Consider the following 23,896-nt stretch of genomic DNA (forward strand, 5'->3'; position numbering starts at 1 on the left):
AGCTCTTGGCCCTTCACTTGGAGCGGTCTTTGATAAAGGGGCATATGCCCAGAGGATACCACCATGATGTCAGGCATCTGGACCCCAGGACCCCTGTGTTCACTTCTAAGCATCATGTTTTAGGAAGATTATTGACAGATAAGGGAACTTCTAGAGGAAGATGACAAGGTTAAGAAAAGTCTGGAAGCCATGGGAATGGGAGAACAACATACTACAAGTCAGGTTGCCAGATTTAGCAAATCAAAATACAAGAATCCCAGTAAAATTAGAGTTTCAGATAAACAATGGATAATATTTTAGTATAATTGTGCCCCATGCAGTGTTTGGGTATTTGGGGCCTACTTACGCTAATAAGATATTCCTCGTTTATCTGAGATTCAAATTTAACTGAGATCCCTGTATTTTATCTGGCAATCCTAGCTACACGGAGCTTTTGGTCTCTGATAGGAGACATGCACACACATGAGGAAGAGATGTAACTTCACAGTCATAAACACATATGTGTATTATACTTGAACACAACGAGCTGCTGGTTATACGCATTTCTGAGTAAGCATTTGTAAAGTTAGAATTAGGTGACGTTATCCTGGGAGAGTTGCGTAGGAGAGGCAAATTTGGGTGAGAGTAGGAATTTTAGTTATCCTCATTTCTTCTTTCCCCTCAAAATATAGATAAATGAGAACCGACTCTATTTCTTTCCTTTCGGTTTGTCCTAAAACACACAAGCAAGAAGATTAGATGCTGGCAGTTACTTATTACACTGAGTGCCCTCCCTTCTTTCTTGTCTTTCTTTTCTTCCTCACGCATTTGTTAGCGTGTACATTTGAGGAAATGTGCTAAGTACTTTCTTGACATAACAAATCTAACAGCCAGAAGAAGCAATACTTCTCGAGAAGGGGAAACCATGTCTTAGGAAATCTATAATGACTTAGACAACTTGTAGCAAACTCTCCAGCGGTCTGCGGATTTAGTGGAAGGAGTCCCAGACGAAGCCGGGGGCGAAGAGAGGAAAGACTGTAGGCGGAAAAAAATCACTTTCCACACTCTTAAACTTTTTACTTTATTTTGACTGATTATTCTAGTGTAATCCCCTCATTGTAGAAGATGAGAGCATATAGAGAAATATAAAAAGATGGGAAATGTTAACATTTTGGATATTTTCTCCCTGTCTTCTAGTTTTTTTTCTTTAAAGTTAAGTAGATTTTATGTACTTTTGTTTTTAGTTTTTTTCCCCCAGTTAACTATGTCTCCGAAACATTTCCCCAGGTTATTAAAACCTCTTTCTCAATATTTTAGATCAGAAGGGGGCCAGTTTTGAATGATATTTTAAGGAGAAGGAGTTAGGTTGGATAAGGGCTCATCACCCTCGTCTGATAGGATGTTGACCAGACTTTGATCTGTGTAAGCAGAGGCCCCAGGAGAAGAAAGTGCCTTTTCTCTCTAGCCCTCAGACTGCTGGGCAGTTGCCCTGAGTTAAGTATTAAACTTGCCATCCAGCCCAGCTTTGATTCCTATCTTTCTCAGGTGTCGGACTCTGGTTTTACTAACTCTCAAGGTCATAAAACAATGTCATGCTTATGTTTGTTCCTCTGTCCTCTGTGTTTGTAAACACCATCTCCCCACCCCCATCCCCACTTTGTCCTTCTTTGTTTAGGAAGGCTGGAAGCATCACCTTGCTCTTGGAGACCTTAGCTCTGTTGACCCTGAGTGACCCCTCTTCCTTTCTGGTCCAGGTCATGGCTTCTTGGGAGTCTGCAGCCCTCAAGGAATAGAGCAGAATGCACCAAGCACAGATTCTCAGGTTGGGACCTGGGCCCCTCCTGGTGGAGGAGGAAGGTAGCAGGCCAGGTTAGCTCACTGCCTGGTAGGTGAGCTATGAAACATCTGGATGGGAGTGATATTTGCTTTTTGTTAAGCACAACTGCAAAGACAGCTGATCATAGCCCCCAATTCCTGCATATGACACACACAGGGGAACAGACACCCTTTATAGAGCGTGTACCTAGCCCTTTGCTGAGACTTATATACTCATTGTTTCCTTTTGTCTTCCAAAGACCCATGAGGTAGATTGTCATCATTCCCACTGCAGGCAAGTAGCTTGGGAGGTTTACTAAGCTACCCAAAGTCACACAGCTGATGAGTGCAGAACAAAGACTGGCACCTTCATCTCTCTCATTCTAGAGTCTAGGCTTTTAACTGCTATCCTAAACCACCACCCTTGAGAGCAGAGCATCCTACAGCTAAGGGGGCTTCAGAGGCGCTTTGAAAGCGTATTGCATTTCCCTGCCTCTCTGCAAGCCGATTAAGTCTCTGGGTGGGGCCAGGGCTGAGTCTATGAGTTTATAAGTTCGGCAAGTCATTCTGAGGGGCAGCCTGGGCTAAGAACCAATGAAATCCAACACTTTTATTTATAAATGATGAAACTGAGGCCTAGAGATGGACTTGCCCAAATTCATGCTTCTACTGAGTAGCAGGGCTGGGGCTAGGTCTAGGAGTTAAGAGCCGTTCAAGTCCACACATAGACCCTATGTGGCCACAGGCTCTACAGGGAGGTGCTGATTAAAAGCCTTTAGGTGAGGTTGTTTCCAGACATGAAGCCAGACACACCCATACTCCCTCCCTCAAACCACAAGGTGCTCATTTCTCCATACTCAGTCCTCAAATGCCAATTTGAGCATTAGGAGATTTAGTTTGTTTCTCTGGTGGCCCTTTCAAGAGTCATATTTAGAACTTTAAAGTCTGTGGGGCTGCCCTCTGCTACCGTGGGGGGCAGATCTGATGCAGGTGCCTCACGTCCCTCTCAGCCCTTCTTTTGTGTCTCTCTTCCCCAGATGCTCTTGACCTGCCATGTGGCTGCATGTTGCTCCCTTCAGGTGTCTGTCTCTCTTCTTTCAGGTGAGGCTGGGCCACAGCCACATGGCCAGCTCCACATGGCAAATCTGTGGCCAAAGGTCACAAAAGTTGGACTTAGGTCCCGAGAACCTAATTCTCAAAGGGCAATGGTTGGATAATAGAGGTAGGGGTGGTTGGGGGTGGAGGAAGGGGCGTAGTCATGGGCTGGCCTGTTTGCCAGAGGAAGATCAGGAATTTGGGACAGCAGTGAAGGTGGCAGAAATGCCAAGATATTTCCCCTTCATCTCTGGGGAATCAGCTAGCTATGAGCCAGCCATGACCCAGCATTGATTTCACGAAGCTGCAGGCTGCACCGGGCTATACTCCTCAGGAGGGAGGGGGTGCGACATTTGGGAGGTGCACCCTGGGAGTTAGAACAGAAAGAGCTGAGGCTCCTGAGGAGGCCCAGGAGCCAGACCTCAGGCGAGGGGAATCCCTCTTCCTGTGGTGAGGGGGAAGTTGTGTCATTCTCTCATCGTGACCTTTATTCAATCCTGTCAGCTGACTACGAAGTTTGTCTGGTACTTTTCTGTCTTCCCACTCCTTATAGGGTGCTCGGGCCCTCACTCAGAGCAGCTCCCTGTTGGTATGATGGGGAAACCCCGCTGGAATGTGCTGGAGCCTCTGAGATGGGGGATCTGGAGGCCAGCAAGCACCTTCTCCATCTGTGCTCACACAGAAAGCCTATCAGTATGGAAAACACACAAGAAGGCATCTAATGCTGTCTGTTCTGGATGTTTCTACAGCATCTGTGTCTCCCCAGGAGCCCCCAGCCAACATCAGTGCTCCAGGAGTTGGAGCAGGAGCTCAGACAGTCATTTTTAGATAGTGGGTCTCGATTAGGTTTGGGAAACATTAAGTTCAGAGTCTGGTTGACTTTGGTCAAGGATTGCCAAGGGTGGAGACAGGAAGTTTAGGTGACCTTGGGCTCTAAGTAATGGCTAAGAAAATGAGTGCTGGAGCAAACTGATCTGGGCTCAAATGACCACTTACTAGCTGGGACCAAGTTCTCGAAAATGTGCCTCATTTTCTTCATCTGCACGGTAAAGATAATTAAGGGTCTACCCCCACGGAGATGTAGTGGGTATTACATGACTTCATAACAATAAAGGGCTTAGGACAGTGCCTGGCACACTGTGAGTGCTTGGTAAAGGGTTAGCTGTAGTTAGTTTAGGCAGACTGCCTGATTTCTCCCAGACCTCACGCCCAGGCGAATGCGCACTGTTGTCCTTTGGGCAGACATTCAGGTTGGGGAGGTGAGAGTGGGATAGGGAAGGGAAGGCATAGAGTTACCCCATGATGGGCAGCCCAGGCTCCTGTTCTGCTTACTGCTGGCCTCTGCGTGAGGCTGGGCTCGTGTCTGTGCTCAGTAATATAACAGACTCACCTTCTCTCTCTGGTTCTTGGAGAGGCACACAGAAGAGTGACCAATTGTCTGCATGGCTGAGCCGTTGTGCTGGAGGGGAGGGCCACGCCAGCTTGAGTCACATGGCAAATCCCCAGGGCTGTACTTGGAGCCTACCCTGTTCCACAGACGAGGACTCAGCCATGACTCAGTGTATTCAGGTGGTGCCTGAGCCTTAGTCACCTGGAGCCCCTTCCTCCAACACCTGAGGCTGAGCATCCACAGCCTGGATCAGGCTCTCTTGTCCTTCTTAACCTCTTCTCTCCTTTCTCCCTCCTTCCCTCCTTCACTTGCCCCCTACCCCTTGATCTCTCATTCATCAGATTTTGGCTGATTTCCCTGGCCACTTGGATGGTTTGAGGCTGACAGATGGATACTGGGGACAGTAGCTTCTAATGCCACCCCCACACCCTGTCGGAGACGTTGCCAGGAACGACTGATAAGCAGGCTGAGAGGGATGCTGCCTGTATCGACAGGGTGACGTGTCTGTAATCTGGGGGTAGGTGCCTCCAAAGAGACTCCCCTCCCCCTTGCTGCTGACTGATGCATGAATTTCCACTATTAACCATCCATTCTGGTGACCAAAAGCCCAGACTGTCCCTTCTGAGCATGCAACTGCACCTACCGGACATGGGGGACTCATTAAACCCTATCATTTACTCTTCAATGTGAATCGGTTCATTTCATAAATATTAAGCACTTACTGTGTGTCGGGCACTTTTTCTAGGCACTTGGAAAACAGTAGTGAACAAAATAGACAAAAATCTCTACCTTCTTGGACATTACATTCTGGTGAGGGGGAATAGAAAATAAAAATGATAAAAAGGTAAGTTGTATAGTTAGTTAGAAGGTAGTAAGTGTTGCCAAAAAATAAAACAACAAATGAATGCAGCAATAATGCAGGGTAGTGGGGTTGGGAGGGCTGGGGGTGGGGGACAGGGATGGGGCAGGGAAGTTTGTCACCATTTTAAATGGGGTGGTTAGAATAAGCCTCATGGAGAAGGTAGCATTTGAAAAGACTTAGAAGAGGGGCCTGCCTGGTGGCGCAGCGGTTAAGTGCACACGTTCCGCTTCTTGGTGGCCTGGGATTCGCTGGTTCGGATCCCGGGTGTGGACATGGCACCACTTGGCACACCATGCTGTGGTAGGCGTCCCACACATAAAGTAGAGGAAGATGGACTTGGATGTTAGCTCGTGGCCAGGCTTCCTCAGCAAAAAGAGGGGGACTGGCAGTAGTTAGCTCAGGGCTAATCTTCCTCCAAAAAAAAAATAAAAATACTTAGAAGAGGTAAGAGAGTTAGCCCTGCAGCCATCTGGGAAACAGTGTCCCAGGCAGAGAGGACACCTGGGGCAAAAGCCCTAGGACAGAAGCAGCCCGGTGATTTGGAGGCACAGAAGGAGGCCCCGTGGCTGGAGTAAAAGGAGTGAGGGGGATGGTGGCAGTAGAGACAGAGAAGTAATGGGGGCTGTTGGGATCATGCTGGGCCTCATAGACTCTCTGTGAGGGCTCTGGCTTTGGCCCTGACCACAATGGGGAGCTGATGCAGGGTTCTAGCCAGGGAGTGACATGACCTCTTGTGCTGGGACTAGACTGCAGACTGAGAGGCTATTGCACCAGTCTGGGGAGGAGAGGCTCAGGCCAGGAGGGAGGAAGTGATTCCAGTTGCCTTTGGAAGGGGAGCTAACAGAATTTCCTCATAAACTGATGTGGGTGCAAGTGAAACAGGAGTCAAGGATGACTTGAGTAGCCACTTTTCTGAGCGTGAGCTCTAATGAGCCAGGGCTCGAGGTGCTGAGGGCCGAGGGCTTGGGAGCAGGTTGGTGGGAGGCAGGGAGAGAAGGAAGGGTACACAGAGAGGAGGCTGCGGTGTTGGAGCGAAGCCCCTCCTCCCCTTTAGCCCTGGCCAGGTCCTAACCCAGCCTCTGGCTCTATTTTAGACTTCTTGTCTCTGAACAAGCTGGGCTCTGCAGTTCAAAGCCTGTGCCTGGGTCCTGCAGTCCTGGGGGGACTAGATCCCCACAAGGGCGCTCTCAGCGTCTCTGAGGAGAGAAGCTGACTGGGGTACACTTGGGGTCTGCAGAAACAGTGTCCTGGCCTCGGTCAGGAGTGCGTGGGGGGCCCAAACAGAGCAATTCCCATTTCCCTCTGTGAAGCCAAACTTCTCCCGGGACCTGCCCCAGCCTGTGAAGTCTGAGACAGCAAAGGCTTATTTACCTGGGCTCCTGGCCTCAGAAGGGAGGAGTAGAAGGGGGATTTGAAGGGCCGCAGCCACTCACCATGAGGCCCACCCACGCCTGCCCCGCCTCGTCTGAGGATCTGGGATTGCAACACTTGCTCCTCCTGAGTTAACTATTAATGAATTCTTTGTCACATCCTCTTTCCTGGCCGTGGCCAGAGGATGGCCAGTTCCAGGAGGGTGAAAGCTTCCTGGAAGCCTCGAGTTCAGAGAGTTGGAGAAGTGGAGAGAAACACACCAGGTGGATGGGCTCAAAACCCAGGGGTGTCAGCAGTGACAAGCCTCTGGAGGACTTGATGGGGTCTCTCAGTGTTCCTGTGGCAGAGGCGGGGCCCAGGAAAGGAAGCTGCTTGTACTGACTCTGTTAAGTCAGATTTCACTGGAATGTTTCCAGGGGTCAAGACACTAACATTGATTGAAATATTTGCTATTCATCTACACGACTTACTGCTTATTTCCCCTGCACGTCTAAACTTATTTGGCTAAATTAGCACCCCAAGGTTAGAAATGCCTAGTTTAGTCCACAAAATCCTACATTTTCCCCTTAAGGGTTCTCAAACCAATTTCTTGGACTTAATGCTCCAATTGTAGAAAACTTCCTGCTTAATAGAGGAGACAGTGATAGGCTGGACTGGTTAAGAGTCCCCTTCAAATAGAAACTTCACGGCAATAGTGTTCCAGAACAATGCCAGTGCAGGCTTCCCAGGGCCAAGATAGGGACCAGGTGACCCTCCAGATCTCTCTAAAAGCCCTCTGACCCTAACCTAGGGGAAGAGTGTCCTCTGAGACCAGCCTCTTCATTTAGGCCTGTGACTGTCATTTACAATGGCTCTCAGCCCAGTAGCCCGAAGCTAGGAGCCGACCCAGAGTCGCACAAAGGCGGCTGTGTTCTCAGGCCTGGCGGAGGGCCAGGGGAAGTCGGTTCAGTTATGCTTCATCCTTTCCTTCCACCACTTGTGGTCAGGTCTGTTTTCTGGCCCTTCAGGGTGGCATTCCTGCCCAGGGCGGGAGAGGCTGAACATCAGCCTTCCCTGAGCTGAGCCATGACTCACAGGTGGTTACCTGTGCGCGGGCTCCCTGCCAACCCTGCAGAGGGAGCTGGAGGGGAGGCATGTAGTTTATTCCTGTTTACTCCTCTTAAGCTTTCCTTGGGTGAATTGAGCTTTGACCCCTTCCTGATGAACTGTAGCTTTTTAAGTCTCCTCCAAATTCCCCAAGAAGCAGGGATTTTCCACTGTTTTGTTTTTGCTTTGGAGGGACCTGGTGCTTTCCAGGGTCCTGGATGTTTGGGTCTTCTCGCCTTCCAGCTCGGGGACAGGTCTGGGGCTATAATGCCCTATAACAAGCCCTGATCTTGGCGTCCTCTGCTTGGTCTCCTGTCTGGGGTGGTCCAGGACACAAGAGGAAGCTGAACCCTCCTTACTGGCCTTGGGAAAGCGCCAGGTACAGTAACTGTCGGAATGCAGGTGCCCTTTCCCGCCCCGGGAATCCTGGTGTCGAATGATCACAAACATTTGCCTGCTGCTTTCTGTTTGCAGTGGCCCCCTTCCACCCCACAAGGCGCCCACAGACGGCCAGGCACTGCCGAGCTTGCTGTGAGGCCTCTGGGACCAACCCACTTGCCCAGTCCTGTCCAGCGGGGGCGGGGGTACGGCGAAGGCAGATGGGCGTGCCGGCTGCCAGATTCCTGAGACCCGCCCTGCAGTGGGCTACGCCCAGCCAGGGAGTCTCCAGAGGTGAGGCCATTGTTTTAAACCTGGGAGCCAGGAGAGGAGACCCCCACATTCAAGGGGAGCTCTCGGAGAGACAGTCTGGAGAAAGAACAGCGGCAGCACAGAGCAAGGTATGTTACCTGCCTTCACTTGCCAGGTGGTAAGCGGGACGGGGGAGAAGGGCTGAATCTCCCGGTGCCTGGTGGCAGGGCCTGATTCATTCCTCTTCCTGGGAGCTCACCCGAGTGAGCTCACCTCCAAAGGCCAGGGTAAATGTCTGCCGCTGTTTATATTGCTTTCTCATATCTGATATGTTTCCACGATTTAGAAGAAAGCAGGTTCAGACCTGGAACTGGGCATAAAGAGAAGTGGAAAGGATGGGCCTGCTTAAAGTTTTTCTAAGGGTTGCTCAGAATGCCTAGTTTCAGGGGTTTCCAGCATGGGAGTGAGAGAGCAGAGATAGCACTGACAGAAACCAGTCTACCTCTTGGGCCATGATTAGCTGTGCAACCTCAGGTCACCTGTTTCCACCCTGGGCCCCGGACTCTTCTGGGAGGGGATTGGATGGAGTGATTTCAAAGCATTAGGATGTATGATTTTTAGATGCAGGAGAGGCCCCAGTTCCCTCTCTGCTCCTGCTTTGCCAACCTCCCATCCCTCCACCCCAGCCAAAGGAATATGTAGCCGTCATTGGAGCAGAGTGAGCGCGCGTTCAGTCCAAGGCAGAGGTGGGTGCTGCATGAGCAGGGGTGAGGCATTGCTCAGCAGGGCAGGCCTGCCTGCCTCTCAGACCCTTTGGGTACCCAGCCCCAGCCTCCTTCAGAATCCCTGCTCTGTGGCCTCCCAACCCCACCTCTCCCTTACAGCCCCAGCCCATAATTGGAGACATTTTGGGTTGTTTCCAGTTCAGATGAAATCCTCACTTGCTTTTTAAAGACTGCCAGGCCTGCCTCTCTCCCCGTCGCTTCCCAGCTACCTGCTTAGCCTACAGTTGTGGCTGCCACAGCCTCACTCTTGGGTGGTCCTGGGTGGTAGTGGAGACCATGCCAATGGCAGGAGAGGGCTCACCTCCAGGCCCTCGCTTCTTTGATCCACCCTCCTTTGGGCCTGGAGGCCAGGCCAGGCTCTGAGAAAGGGCAGTCCTCTTTCTTGGTGCAGCAGCAAGGCCTTGAATCTCCTCACAGGCCCTCTCTTGCAAAGGGCCCAGCCCTTTCCTGCTCCCCACTTTGTCCTTATGACTCTGTGGAGCAGGGCAGGGTCGATCCGCCTCCCTTCCATTTCAGAGGAGGAAGCTGAAACCTGGAGGGGGCGGCATTTTTCCAGGCCACCCTGCAAGGCACATGCTAGCTGGGACAAGGGTCCAGGGCTCTTGCATTTTCCAAGCTTTGGCCTACAAATCTACCTGCTGCTCAGAAGTGTCCTGGGTCAAGACCCTAGGTAAAGTCGTCTGAGAAAACATGAGTCCAGACACAGAAAAGGGGCCAGTGGGCCCTGTAGGTTTGTGCTGTTTTTCCCAGGCTGCTTTGCTCTGTCCCAGGTGAGGTCCTCTCTGGGGATCACCCCACTGGCTGAAGATGAGGCTACTCCTTCTCCTGTGTTTTGGTGAGTATCCCTTCTCATCCTTCCAGGCCCTATCATATAGCAGGGAGGTGACAGCCATGGGTAGGAGGACAGTTTACCAAAGTGTGAGTATTACTTGTCACCCTGTAGTCCTTTAGTTTGGAACACTTGTCTATGGGACACCCATGAGGTTTCCAGCTCCTTTGGACCTTGGGGAAGATGATTCTCTGCCTCTCTTCAGACGCCCCCAAGCATCTTCTTATTTCTACTTGAGAGTGGTTTGTGGTTCCCTGAGTGCCCTGCACGATTTGTTTCCCATCCTCTCACTCTCAAGCTGGTTCCAGAGCCATCCTGGCTTGAGTTCTCGATTTTCCAGTGAATTGTAGCTGGGTGCTCACAAAGCGTAGCTGGGTCAACTTGGCAGATAAAGGAGAAGAAGGAACACAGGTATCTCGCAATGTTCCACAAATGGCCAGCAGCCAGCCCTCTCCAGCTGTTGACAGAGGCCATGCTGTGAGTTGTGGATCGTGTCCTGGTGACCGAGCGTGGGCCTGTGGCTCGATCTAAAAGCCACAGATGGATGCCACGTTTTAAGATCATCCATGGTTTTTGGTTGCCAGTGTTACTCCTCCTTTCCTTTTTAAGCTGGGGTTACGGAATATGAAATCAGCCTTTTTACCTAACAGCATCAGGATTGTAGTCATTACCACTACCAGCAAGTGGGAGCATGAGTGAAGGAGAGGCTCTAGTCTTGCTGATGTCTGCTTTCCTGGGGGATACTGGAGTGGCCGGCGAGACCCTCCTCTCTCTAGGCTGCACCCCAGCACCTCTGTGATTTCAGTCTTGCCCAGCCTCGTGTGTGCCCAGCAAGCCTGCTCCCGTGGGGCCTGCTATCCACCTGTTGGGGACCTACTCATTGGGAGGACCCGGTTTCTCCGAGCTTCATCCACCTGTGGACTGACCAAGCCTGAGACCTACTGCACCCAGTATGGCGAGGTAGGCCCTACCTCCATGGCCTCCAGACCTGGAGGAAGGCGAGGTGGGGTGGGGTGGGTGAGCCTGCCATTCATTTACTGAATCTTAGAGTGTATTTGATATAGGCCCAGCCCCAAGGATTGTGTGTGTAGAGGGGGGAGGTGAGAGAAAAGTATAAGTCTGGATCTCTGCCTGTGAGGAATTTTCACCTTTATTGGGCAAGAGAACATGTACTCTGAATTAGCTGAATAGCTGTTTTCTCTTCTGCTCCATAAAGCTGGAGTCTTTTCTCAACCCGTGGGCATGGGCAAGACAGGTTTTCAAGACTTGGGAAGAAGCAATCTTGAATATTGATCCTTTTGGTATGTAGAAACTAATGTGCCGTCTTTGGTAGACAAAGACTAGACCGGTGGAGCACAGCTGCTGGGAGGTGTGCCCTGGGTTGTGTTCGTGTCAGGGGGTGAACTGAGTTGTGTCACGGTCATTGTATTACTGCCATCTCTTTGGTCAGTGTTGGGGTAATGGTGTGGACAGAGCTAGTGGGAGAATATATGATTGTAGGCTGAGATGGCTGTCCGTGTTTTGCAATTGTCATATAGGAAGAGCTGGCTTACTTACCTCTTAGCCTCGTTGATCCATGTTTCACCATCTCAGGCAAAGTTGGACGTATTTAAACTGTTGTTAAAGGACACAGATCAATAAGATATATGAGGAAGTGACTCGAGGTTAGCAAGGAGCTTCAGCAACTCAGCTGATAAGAACGAGCTAAACAAATCCAGGAACTGGAACGCTCAAGCCGTGTCAGTGAACACTGCCTATTTAGGCAATTGATTTTTTCGAAGAGCTGCTGTAATTTTTCTTCTAAATTACCTCTGGACCTTTTTTGTAGGAACTTTGGTTTTCTTTTCTTTTCTCTTCAACAAAGTTGGAGTCTTTCTTTGCTCGATGTGTTTACCAAGGTTGAAATCACTCAGTGTTTTCTTGCTTCCCAGCTGCCTGTCTCATTTACCCGTTTTTCTGTCCTTCAAACACATGTTTCCACCAAGGAATAGGTAAGGGAGTGGTTTTCCCTGGGTCTCTGCAGCCTATGGGGGAAAAAAGAGACAGAGAGGGAGGGAGGGAGATAGATTGCCCTGAAGGAGACTCGGGTTATCTGTGGTTTCCTTTTTCCAGGCTGTCCTTGTCCTCAGGACCCTGGGGCTGGTAGCTGGCACCCTCTGGGCCTCATTGCCCTTCTAGTCTCCATTGTTCTCTTGGCTACTTTTAATCACAGATGGTAGCAGGTAGTGGCTTTGACGGGCTGAGCCGAGATGACTGTGGTTTCTGCATCTCACCCACTTGGATGTGAGAGAGTCCGTTTGACAGTGTTGGGTAACAAGGCCGGCATCATGCGAGTGCTCCCTGTGGGCCCTGATTACTCCACAAGCATCAGGGGACCTGGAATTATTGAGCTTTCTAGGCAACAGAATGATTTCAGCTGTCGCCTTCCCACACACCCTCAAAATCTTGTGCCACTGAGCCATGTCTAAAAATTTAAGAGAGACCTCTGCTAATTCCCTTCCTTGGGGTGACCTGCCTTCTGGGAAGGGAAGCAAGGCAAGATCAGAAGCCTCTGTGTTGGGTTGTCCCATTGGCCCCAGCCCTGTCTGGACAACCTCTCTCCCTCTAGGCCTGGGGCCTTTGGCTTCAGCCTGGCCTGCCCTCTGCCTCTCTCAGATGTCCCAGGGAGCCAACTGCCTTCTCTGCTCTTAAGCAGCCCCCTGACAGCAAAATGGGGTGATAGCAAAAGAGAAGTCTAGACTTTTCCAACCTTGGGGATGGATAAATCTCAACTATTTTGCTGCTGTGAAAGTTGAGAAGCCTTGGCTCTATTTTCCTTTTTCTATAAAGGGGAATAAATCCATGTAACCTCTTAGAAAAAGTAGACGATAGGGCATCTTGAGTTCAGTGTAGCCACAGGTCTGCTACTAACTTGTAGTGTGATCTTTGGCAAGATATTACCTCTCTGTAAGTCTCGCTTTCCTCTTTCATGAGTGAATATTGGATGAAATGGTCTTTAGGGTCGCTCCTTGCTCCCACTTTCTTTGGGAATGAGCTGACTACTGAGAACCAGCTTCTCTACCCCTACCTTCCACCTCTTTGTCTTGTTTGATTTCTCTTTCCCTCTCCCTCACCTGCCCAACCTCCTAGAGGCCATTGGTTGCCAGCAATGAAGACTAAAGGCACAGATATTCCCTCTAAACAGGTGTCCCCTGAACCCTTACCGGGTGCTGTGTGATGAAAATCAGGAATCCAGATTTAACTCTGCTGAGTTCCAATTTCAGTTTTTAAGTTTATTTTCTTATTAAATGATACAGCAACTATACTTTGTTAAGCACATATTATGTGTCCCAGGCATCTGACTAAGAGTTTTATATAAATTATCTCAATTAATTTTCACAATATTCCATGAGGTGGCTCTTGTTATCCCTGTGAACTATTGGGAGGGTTTGGGTGTGTGTGGGGACCCTAAACTTCTGATGGAAACACACATGTGCTGAGTTTTTTGAGTAGTTAGAGATGAGGGGTGTCCTGGTCAGTCCCAGTGGGAAATGAGGCATGATGCAGAGTTGCATTCCTAGTGCCTCCCCACTCGCCCCCTCCCCTTCACCCCTCTTTACCAACCCCACCCCCATATACACAACTTCCTTAAGTCGAAGCTTGTGCTTAGGACCTCTGTTCTATTTCCATGCAGGGTGACATGGTGAGCTCTGAGCCCAGTACAAAATCACCTGGCACCAGCTGCCTGCCTACTGATGTGGCATGAATACAAGTGCAATGGGGATTTATGACTCTCCGACATGTCTGCGTTGCTCACTACCCCCCCACCCTCACCCAGCCTCAGGGGGAGTCAGTGGAATGGTAGTTTCAGGAGCAATGGGGACTACCTCCAGTTCCAAAATTGTCTCTCCCAGCTCCTGATCTGACAATGTAGCTCCTTTTATGTGGGCTAATCTTAGCCTGTTGACGTGTTACCTCCTCTTCCTAATTTTGTCTCAGTGGCTAAATCCTAATGGCCTCGAGGGCTTGCCTCTGTGGGTTTGGGTCCATATTGCAATCCATACAATGGACATAGGACTTGGCCAGCTTTGCCTTGTGGCACCCCATCCTCTAACCTGCCCAGCTTTGCCCTTCTGGGCCTGCCTGCCTGCCTTGACTACCCATCAACCATCTGGGCTTGGACCCAGGCTATTCTGTACTGAAATGGCCTGAGGCTGCAGTTCCACCCTGTCCTCTTGTTCTTTCTTCCAGCTGCTAGATAATCTCTGGGTAAACCCACTGCGCTGTTGTTCCCTAAAGCTCAAGGCATGGATGAAAATGTCTGTGACATCTCCCTACCCTCGTTCTCTTCTGTGCTTTCCCTGAGCCTCAGTTCCTCATTTGAAAAATGAGAGTAGTGCTAGCACCCACTTCAGTGAGTTGTTGCGAGGACTATATAAAGGAATGAGCCAAGTGACCACTGGCAAAGTGTGTGGCAGATGCTAAATGGCCCATCCTCCCTCCGCTACCTGCCTCCCGGGGCCTGTGTCTGGGTGCAAAGACTGCCCCATCTGTGAATCACACTCCTGAGCATTTCTCCCCTGATCAGGACACATCCTTGCATACCTATTGACATCAGCCCGTCCTTGAGCCAGACCACTCTCTGCCTCTAAGGTGACCAGCACCAATCTGACTTGCAGCAGGCAGCTGGAGAATCCATAGGCAGTCATGGTTAGTGAATTTGCCCTAGACTGGGGGTGAAGACTTTCTAGTTCTGGTCATCGCTCTGACCCTTAGAATAGGAATATGACCCTGTGAAGGTCATGGCTCCTCTCTGGACCACCATTTCCCCATTTATGAAATGAACGAGTTGGGGTAGTCTACCTTCACATTTGTTCACAGCTGTGTGAGACCCTGAGCATCCACCATGGTCTCTCTCAGGTGAGCGCTGGCAGGGGCTGAGCCACGCCCTTGGGTCATCCCTGGGCTGGTGCACCCTCCTCAGGAACCAGCAGGTTTCACCCGGAAGCTTTCCAGCCCTGATTTCTGCTCCCAACAATGTCTCCTCCAATGTCATGTCTGCTGCCCTAAATGCTTTATTTATCCCCCACTCTCTCCTTTTCTGAGGGAAACGTAATTACCCAGCTGCCTTAATAACAGTCTTCCACAGTGCATTCCTCAGGTTAATTAGCTGTGTAAACCAAACAGCTGTCATTTTTATCTCTTGGAAACAAGCTGAGGAACAGTAGCCAGTTGACATCCCCTCCTCCCCAACAGACGCGCGCGCACACACACACACACACACATGCACGAATGCACATAAGTGCACCCATGCCCACATGCACACACCCCAACACCCACTGCCTTTCCTTGCTTGACAGTTGTCTGTTTTCTTGCCCTTTGGCATGGCTAATGTGTAGGCAGAAAATGTGTTTATAAACATCCTGAGATGCTCATCCTCCACTCACAGAGGCCTTTGAGCCCATCTCTGAACAAGATACTGCCCTCTTGTTTCCCAGAAGCTCTCAGCAGGTCTGAATTCCGAAGCTCTTACCACGGCGGGTTCACTCTCTTGGAGGAAGCATTGTGGAGTTCTTTGTTTAAAGTGCAAATACCCCTGGGGAAGGCACCGTATCAATTTGTTATCAACCATTTATATCTCAGCAAGGGTTTGAGAAAGGGTTTCAGAAAATGAACTGTGACTTTTGCAAAGGGTCTCAAGAGAGCAAGACCCAGGATGAGTAAGTTTTGAGGGGATAGAAGAAAAGGGGAAAGGCATTGGGGGGAGGAGTTGCTATCAGAGGGAAGCAAAACCTAGGTTAATGGAATATGAGGCTCTTGGGTCCTGGTTCTTGTGGGCTGGGGAGTACGGCTTGTGGAGCTAAAAGGAGAGAAGAGAGGGGAAAGGTGTATGGGAAGGGGTGGACGCAAATCTGGGTGGCCTCACAGCTTTGCTGGCCTGGGCTCTCACCCCATTGCTCCTGGGGTTCAGGTCCCTAGAAGTCTCTGGGCAATGTCTTGCAGGCCTACCTTGCTTCTTTGCCCTTGGGGGCTGTAGGAACCATTGTCATTGGTAGAGCCTGCAGAGGTCCAGGCATACAAACCAACTCTCTGCACTCAGGTCTAGGGGGACACCTCTGTTTCCAGAGAGGTCTGGAGTTGAGGCTGCCCTTCCCAGGGGAGAAGAGATGGAGCATCCTGACAAGCAATTCTAGTCATTGCTAGTTCCCATGGTTGCCAAGTGACAGCTGTGTCCCTTGAATCAGAACAGGATGAGAAGATTTGGAGGCAGATAGCCTGAGACAGAAATCCCTGCTTCCTCTCTTCCTAGCTCTATGGACTTGGGCACACTTTTTATTTTTTCCGCTAAGGAAGATTGACCCTGAGCTAACATCTGTGCCAATCTTCCTCTATTTTGTGTGTGGGATGCTGCCACAGCATGGCTTGATAAGCGGTGTATAGGTCTGTACCCGGATTTGAACCCACAAACCCTGGGCTGCTAAGCAGAGCGTGTAAACTTAACCGCTATACCACTGGCTCACTCCCTGGACACATTCTTAACTTCTGTAAGATTTACTTTTGCAAACTTGTCGAATGAGAATACCCACTGTTTTGTGTAATATACCTACGTCAGAGATTTTGGAAGGATGAAATGAGATAACACACGTCCAATGCTCAGGAGAGATCCTGGTGCAGTGTAATTTCTGGGTGAGTGGGAGAGAGATACATCACCTCTGCAATCAGCTTCAGAAAGTGAGTTTTCTGAACTTAGTTTGGGTAGAGATAAGGGCAGTGTTGAGTTAAGGCTTTGGTTAAGCTATTACTTCATGACAGGAAGAAGGTGAAGTTGAAAGTGCTTTGTAGCACTGGGGCTCTCCTCCCACCCAGTGCCACAGCAGGTCCGACTTGTGACCTTTACCAGTAATATCCATTGACATAAAAATGATGAGGCTTGTGGATCCCAGTGGGGTCTAATGGAGGCCTTGCTGACCAAAGGCCTTGAGGGCCCCCGCTTCCCTTGCTCACTTTGCTGGGAAGAGTGTTTCCAGTGCAGCGTCTGGCCAATGTCTTATTTTCCTCTTGCTTCCTTCGCATTCTTGTGTGGAGTGTCTTTCACTTCTGAGCTGATAAGCTGGAGTAGGGGAGAATTCTAATAGCATGTTGGAGCAAGAAGGAACTTCGTTATCTCATCCCACCCCTGCATTTTACCAATGAGAAAGCTCAAGTGGAAGGAATGTCTTTTCTTGCAGGCAGCTGGAATTTTTTGTCCTGACTTCCTTTCTTTTGGCCCTGGCTGGCAGCCACGACCCTGACTGTAGCTCCTTAGATAGACACAGGCAGCCTCTGGCTTGTTCGTGGGAGGGAGCCAGGCCATGTATACCCAGAGCCTGTTTTCCTGTTTTCCCCAGAATTAGCTCTGTGTTTGCAAAGGCACAGAGCTTTGATTTGCATGGCCTTCCTTTTTCCGCTCCTCTCTACCGTGATTCAGGCTCCTGCTGGCTCTTGCTCTCTCCTTTGCTCTCCCTTAGCTCTGTGGGAGGGTTTGTCTTCCGGCCAGACTGCTGAGCTTCTAGAAAGCTCCAGGACAAGGGAAGAGGCCTAGCCTTTCCAGATGGAGAGCGAGCAGAAGCCAAACTGGCTAGAGGCCTGACAGGCTGAATTGATGATAATGCTGTCTTTGAAGTAGCGCAGCCAGGGGAAGGCTGGCCAATGACCCCAGAGAGCGAGGCAGCTGCAGCCGAGAGCTTCCATCTCTGGCAGAGATGGAGGCACGTAACACTCACCAGGGGAAGAGACCCGCATTGAAAATCCCCCACACGCATACACACACGTCTGTACACATCCTGCATATGGGCATGCAAGAATAAAATAGAAAGGGAGACTGAGGCCCAGAGGAAAGAAGAAATTAGCAGTTTGTCTTCACATGGGCTCCTGCCATCAGCCGCTCTATTTTGGGCCTCCATCCTGCTAGCTAGTTGGCAAGCAGAGCTACTTAAAATACCTGCCCCAAGCCTGTGGGCTTAGCCTGTCTCTAAGGATTGAGATAAGTCCCTCCTTTGGCTGTGTTACTATGATGAGTAGCATGCAGGTTTCAAGCCCACGAGGCCATCTGATAGCTCCATCAGGCCTGCACACGTGGAAGGAAGGTGGAGAAGCCATGGCCGACTCTCAAGACAGAGGGAGGAGGCAGGGGAGTCAGCCCATACTGAGCACCCTGGGCATTTTTAGTTTGTGGTATTTTATAATAATGTCAGGCTGGCCCTGTGGCTGAGAGGTTAAGTTCATGGCTCTGCTTTGGTGGCCCAGGCTTCAGCTGGTTCCTGGATCCTGGGTGCAGACAGGGCATCGCTCATCAAGCCACGCTGAGGCGGTGTCCCCATAGTGCAACAGATGTTAGCTCAGGTGCCATTCTTTAAAAAAAAAAAAAGCATAGCCTTTTTAAAAAAATAATGTCTACTTCACTGAGTATAAAATTTAATATATATGCAAGCTATTAAAGTTTAAAATCATTAAAAAATAATAAAGAAGGAAAAGAGTTACCTATAATCTCATTACCCAGAGATATTAGGTTAAACTGCATGCGGTTGCCATCTTTGTAGGTCAAAATGGCTGAATATCAGCAATTTCATGTGGCTTAACCTAATTTTATTGCATTTCCTTCCAAACATTTTCTATTCCTTTAAAAAAAGATAAGTGAGATCATGATGTATACACAAGTTTATGCCCAACTTCTTTTTTCATAAAACATTATAATGTAAGCATTTTCCCCTTGCAAGTAAAAGCTTTCTCTAAACAGTATTTTTGATCGTTGCATAATATTTCATCATTCGGGAATATCAAGGGCATTTCCCAGGTTGAGCTGTTCAAGCTTCTGTGTCCTATGGCCCCAGGAAAGAAAGAGCCTTGTTTCTGGCACTCTCTTGGTCGTGCAAAGGGCTGGATCAGCTCCCAGCAGAGCTGGGGAGAAAGCTCTGGTGACAGGCCGCTGGAAGGCAGCCGACCCTTGTCTCTCTGTGGGGTGTGTGCTGAGTGCAGAGGATGGGGAGTGGAAAAGTTTGCCCCTGAGAGGCTGGGCAGAGCGGGGAGAAGGGCATGCTCGCTGCCAGGGACCAAAATAGGATTCTGGAGGAGCGTCGGATTCCAGCAGGAGGCTTCTCATGCCCAGAAATATTATTTTAAGTGCTCAGGTGTTTCTTTCAGCCGCTGACACATCTGCAGTCTCTGTGTTAACTGAGCCGGGCAGCCTGAGAAGCCAGCTTCCTTCCCAAAGGGCTTTCTCTGCCTTAGGTTCCCCCATGGTCAGCTGCAGGGTCAGACCAAGTCCTTTGGGTAAGAAAGAGATTGTCCCCTTTACCAGGCTTCCATGATGTCTGTGTACCCAGCTGGTTTTCTAGTGGAAATGAGAGGATGACAGGGAGGGAGGGAAAGGTGGGAGAGAGAGAGAGAAGAGAAGAGAGAGGAGAGGGAGGTGGGAAGGACTCTCTCTGGTGCTGGTGCTCACACAGGCTCTTCGTCATAGGAAAGTCACATAGCCTCTTTGAGCTTCCGCTTTCTCATACGTAAAATGGGAACAATACCACTTACCACTTAGGGTTAAACAGGTTATTGTATTGAAACTCCCAATACAGATCTGGCACATGGTGGGCATTCCAGCACTTGATATCGATGTTTTCTTATCTCCTCACTCCACACCCCTCCTTTTAAACTCCCTGAGTGCAGGAAGAGAGTGTCTAGTAATAATGGTAATGGAAGTGTTAGCACATGTTGAGCACTGGCTATTCAGTCAGTAAGTACTTACTGAGGGCCTACTATGTGCTGGACACTTTTCTAAGCACTGGGAGTACAGTGGTAAAGGAAGACAGTTCTGCCCTCATGGAGTATACATTCTAGCAGGGGGAGGCAGGCAAGAAACAAATACTGTAAGCAAAGAAATACACTATAAATGCGCATATGTCAAGTGGAGATATGTACTATGAAGAAGAATGTGGCAGGACGAGGGTTGGACGGGGCTGGTGATGGCGGAGGGAGTAGGGACGTGGGCCAGCCATTATTGGAGCATGAAACTTCCGAAAAATTCTTGTTTAATAGAGCACTTTTGGACATGATGAGGACATCTCCAAGCGCCAGGAAGGGGGACAATTCTCTCACTTTGCAGATTGGAAGTAAAGCTGGAAAATGAGATGGGAAGCAGAGGCCCAGAGAATCAGGACTCCCGGTTCCCCTTCTGCATTCTCCCCGGTTCCAAGCCTTGTCGGCTGTGGAGAGGGAAGCCGGGTGGTGGGCAAGCAGTTTCTAGAACTCAAGGCACAGCCTTGGCATATTAACTCAGTCCCTTTGGAACCGAGCTGTTGGGTTAATCAGTTCAGCAGATTAATGAGTTTTAAGACATCGGTCTCAGCTTATCGCCTTCCCTGGACAGGGCAGAGGTTCAGGAGCTGGGAGGCCTCCGAGGCCACCAGAGCTGTCCCCTGGTTCTGGCGAGTGGAGGCTTAAGGGAAAGCGGAGGCTTAGGGGAAAGCAGAGGCATGAGGTGTGTGGAGGTACCGTCTTCCCCACCCTGAAGGACCACCATGTCAGGGAGGTTCTTGCCCAAGCTTTGTTCCCACTGGTGGGTGAGCTTTTGGAGTCCCCTGAAGGGTGTTCGTTAGGCTGGGCACAGGTTTGCGACCATGCTTACTCAGAAAACAGATTTTATGTGTGTTGCATGGGGGAGCTGGGACAGGGTCACGCTTTCTCTAAGGGGGATGTGTGCGTGTACCCGTGCATGCAAAGGCACAAACACATTTCGCCATGTTCTTTTTCTTGGTGATCTCTGTCCTGTCACAGAGCCCCTGGGGTTCAATTCTGTTTCTCGTCTCACTCCTGGACATGGGCAGGCCATGGGAGGTGTAGTTTTCTGGGAGACCTCCCCAGGGAGGCTGGTTTCCTCCTGGCTGCCCACTTTGGCCCAGATCTTTACAGGAAGAGCTTCTGCCCTCAGCCCTAGGCATGCAGACTTTCTCTGTCCTATGCCTTCCTGGCCTTGGAACCACCCGCCTACAGAGCCCTATTTGGTTGGGGACCTTAGGATTCTCTCTTGTGGGTAGAGAACGCCAAACCTGGGAAAGATCCTGCAGTCCCGGATGTCAGTGCTGGAAAGCCTTAGAGATGATCTGAATGTTGCTAGAATGTTGGCTCCCTGAGGTCAGGGTCTTTGTTTTGTTTGCTCTTCTAACTCCAGAGCCCAGAGCAGGGTCTACCACATAGAACATGCTCAATAAATATTTGTTGAATGAATGAATGACTCTAGTCCCACCTCTCCTCAATTTACAATGGAGAAAACTGAGCCTAGAAGGTGGGGTAACAGAGCTAGGACTGGAACCCCAAGTTCCCTTGTCGTATTTTGCTGTCCCTTCTGCCAGATCCTTAGAAACCCAGTTTTCCCCAGGCTGCCAGGATTAAGTGAGATGAGATATAAAACTCTCCAGCCTGTACCTAGCACATGGTAGATGCTAAGTTAATGGGAGTTTCTCTTCCTTTATTCTTTTTGCTCCTAGCACTCTTCTCAAGTTTCTCTTCGAGGCAGCGTCATCTACCAAAATTACTTTTTTCTACTACCTCATACCTCTTTCCCAATCACAACATCTATTTACTATTCACTTAGCTATGAGTTAGGAGGGACACAAGTGAATTAAATGAAAAGATGACCAATAACCTTGTTTTAAGTGGTTAATCCTCTGAAGTGTATTAATGAAATCAGTGGCTCTCTAAGGGTAGGGTTTCCACAGAGGGAATGTTCTGGGCTCTCAGGATGCAAGGGGAGAATTCTATCTGGATCACACCTCTGAGTCTCTGGTGTCTCCCTGTCCCACAGTGGCAGATGAAATGCTGCAAGTGTGACTCCAGGTTGCCTCACAATTACAACAGTCACCGTGTGGAGAATGTGGCTTCGTCCTCAGGCCCCATGCGCTGGTGGCAGTCAAAGAATGGTAAGGGCTTGTTCCTTTGGGCCCCAAACGTGTGAGGGCTCCCACAGGATGGGTTGGCTGGAGAGTGCCCAGGATCCCTTTGTGTTTCCCAGGCATTTCTCATGGTGATGGGATCTGGGTGGCTGAGAAGCAGAACCTTCTGCCTCTATATTTGAGGTCTTTCTGGTGTTTTAGGCAGAAGACTGTCCTGGAGGTTAATGACAGGGTAAGAGGAGAGAGAAATGCCTTTACTTCACTCTGCGTAGTCCCAATGGGCTTGTGAAGGAAACGAACTCTGGCAAGAGGTCTGTGTCAAACAGACAAGTTGAAACCCTTTAAGATACTAGGGGCATCAGCTGATGATGAGAAGGAAATTTGGCCAAGAACAGATAGGATCTTGAATTGGTAATGTAAGTCGGAACTTACTGGTACCACTCCTCTCCAAGAGGGAAATCAGAGAGTCAAGGTTACAGAATTTCTGACTTCCTGGAGCTGGTAAAGTCCAGAGCCTTCTTCAGGCCTGGGAGGGTGGAAGTTCTCCGGTCTGAAGTTCCTACTTTTTGTCCTTTCAGATGTGAGCCCTGTTTCTCTGCAGCTGGACCTGGACAAGAGATTCCAGCTTCAAGACATCGTGATGGAGTTTAAGGTGTGCTTCCTGGGCATGGCAGTGGAGAGGAGAGGGGGACCCCGGGCCGTGTGGGCTTGGACTCATGGGGAGCACAGTGTCCTTGTCTCCCCAGGCCAGGGGTGATGGCACCACATGCTGGGTGGGCCCTCCTTCCCTAGGCTGGGCAAAGCTTCCCTTGAGCCTATATCGTGGTGATAGCAGAGGCCTGCTCCTGGGAGAACCATGGCGCCTCCAGGCTCCCTGTCTTGGCCATGCAGTGGTTACAGATCTGCTTGCTTTCTGCATCCTCCACCCTCAACTCGTCTAATTAATTTGGCTCTGACAAGTACCAATTCCACTGGGCTTGGTCACTTGCTATACAGTTGTGTATTTTGGTGTACTCTGTTTAATAACTTTGCTGATGACACTGAGTTTAACAAAGAGTCAAGAACCGGCCTATTCCCAGGAAAAGTGTGCTATTGGAGCAGCCTTCTTGGCGGGCAATCTATTCATTCAGTGCTGCCTCTCAGAGAACTCTCAGATCCTGTGTTTAGACTAGCCTCTGAGATCCTCCTTTTGGAGGGAACATTTTCATTCATGTATGATGTCATTTTTTTTCCTTTTCAGAGAAGATTTGATTTTATCCTCTCTACAGGAATAGTCAAATATTTAAGGCTCAAGTTTGGTTAATAAGATTAGATGATCAGGAAGGACCATATCATTTTCAGAAGGTGAGCTGTGAGTAAAAAGCAATAGGACCTAATCTCTTAAGTGACCGAGGAAGTTAGCTCTAAGAGGCTCGCCCAAGAAAAGGTGAAAAGTATTTTGAGAAATGCCAGTGTCGTTTGAATACACGCCCAGTCTCTAAAGGTGACAGCTTTGAAGGGCAACATTCGTTTGGATGGATGCTGTTAGTTTCATTCTTTTATTATCACTCACCCATTCATGTGTTTGTCCATTCTTGCTACAGACATATTGAATACTGGTTATGTGTTAGATTTGGTGCCAGATGTCAGGGATAAAAAGATAAATAAAGCTAAATCATAATCCCCAAGTTGCTTCAGTCTATGTAGGGGGCACAGAGAACCAGTAGTGAGAGAGTGTTATGTGTGCTCTGATGTTGGTAAGAAGAGGTGCTGGGGCGCACAGAACGGGGGCATCCAGCTTGGTCTGTCCTTGAGGGGTGGGTCGTAAAATACACCCAGGGGAAGATGAACCTTCCTAGCCAGAAGTAGCCAGGTGAAGGGCAAAGTTCATTCCAGACAAAGAGAACAGCAAAGCACAAAGGCCAGGAGGAAAGAGGCAAGAAGGTATGTAATTGGGGAGGGGGCAAGGGAACGCACATAGGGTCTGGAGGGGAAAATGTGTGGATGGTGGAGAGAGGTAGGGACGTGGAGGGCTGCCGCCTGGTGAGAGATGAGTTCATAGGGTAAATGGGTAAATGGAGAGGGAGAAGCAGACTAATGATTCACTCATTCATTCAACAAGCGTGTACTAGGAGCCTATGTGCTAGATGCTGGGGTTACAGCTGTGGACAAGAC

The 23,896-nt window shown here is 49.6% G+C and overlaps 1 protein-coding gene across 4 annotated transcripts in view; it reads left to right on the top strand.

The window, feature by feature from the left end:
* The first annotated feature begins 7,688 nt into the window (after window positions 1-7,688).
* LAMB3 (laminin subunit beta 3) overlaps window positions 7,689-23,896 on the top strand; it is a 39,764-nt gene continuing 23,556 nt past the window's right edge. The window contains exons 1-6 of one of the 4 annotated variants that reach the window (XM_070266763.1): window positions 7,689-7,977; window positions 8,073-8,377; window positions 9,784-9,848; window positions 10,648-10,802; window positions 21,655-21,769; window positions 22,321-22,394. In XM_070266763.1, the coding sequence (XP_070122864.1) occupies window positions 9,821-9,848; window positions 10,648-10,802; window positions 21,655-21,769; window positions 22,321-22,394 (372 nt within the window). In that variant the 5' untranslated portion in view covers window positions 7,689-7,977; window positions 8,073-8,377; window positions 9,784-9,820. Of the gene's footprint in view, window positions 7,978-8,059; window positions 8,378-8,849; window positions 8,975-9,783; window positions 9,849-10,618; window positions 10,803-21,654; window positions 21,770-22,320; window positions 22,395-23,896 lie in introns of those variants that run through there. The other 3 variants (XM_023640784.2, XM_070266765.1, XM_070266764.1) reach the window with 3 other exon arrangements.

This window comes from Equus caballus, chromosome 5 (genome assembly GCF_041296265.1).
Source record: "Equus caballus isolate H_3958 breed thoroughbred chromosome 5, TB-T2T, whole genome shotgun sequence".
Taxonomy (NCBI): Eukaryota; Metazoa; Chordata; class Mammalia; order Perissodactyla; family Equidae; genus Equus; species Equus caballus.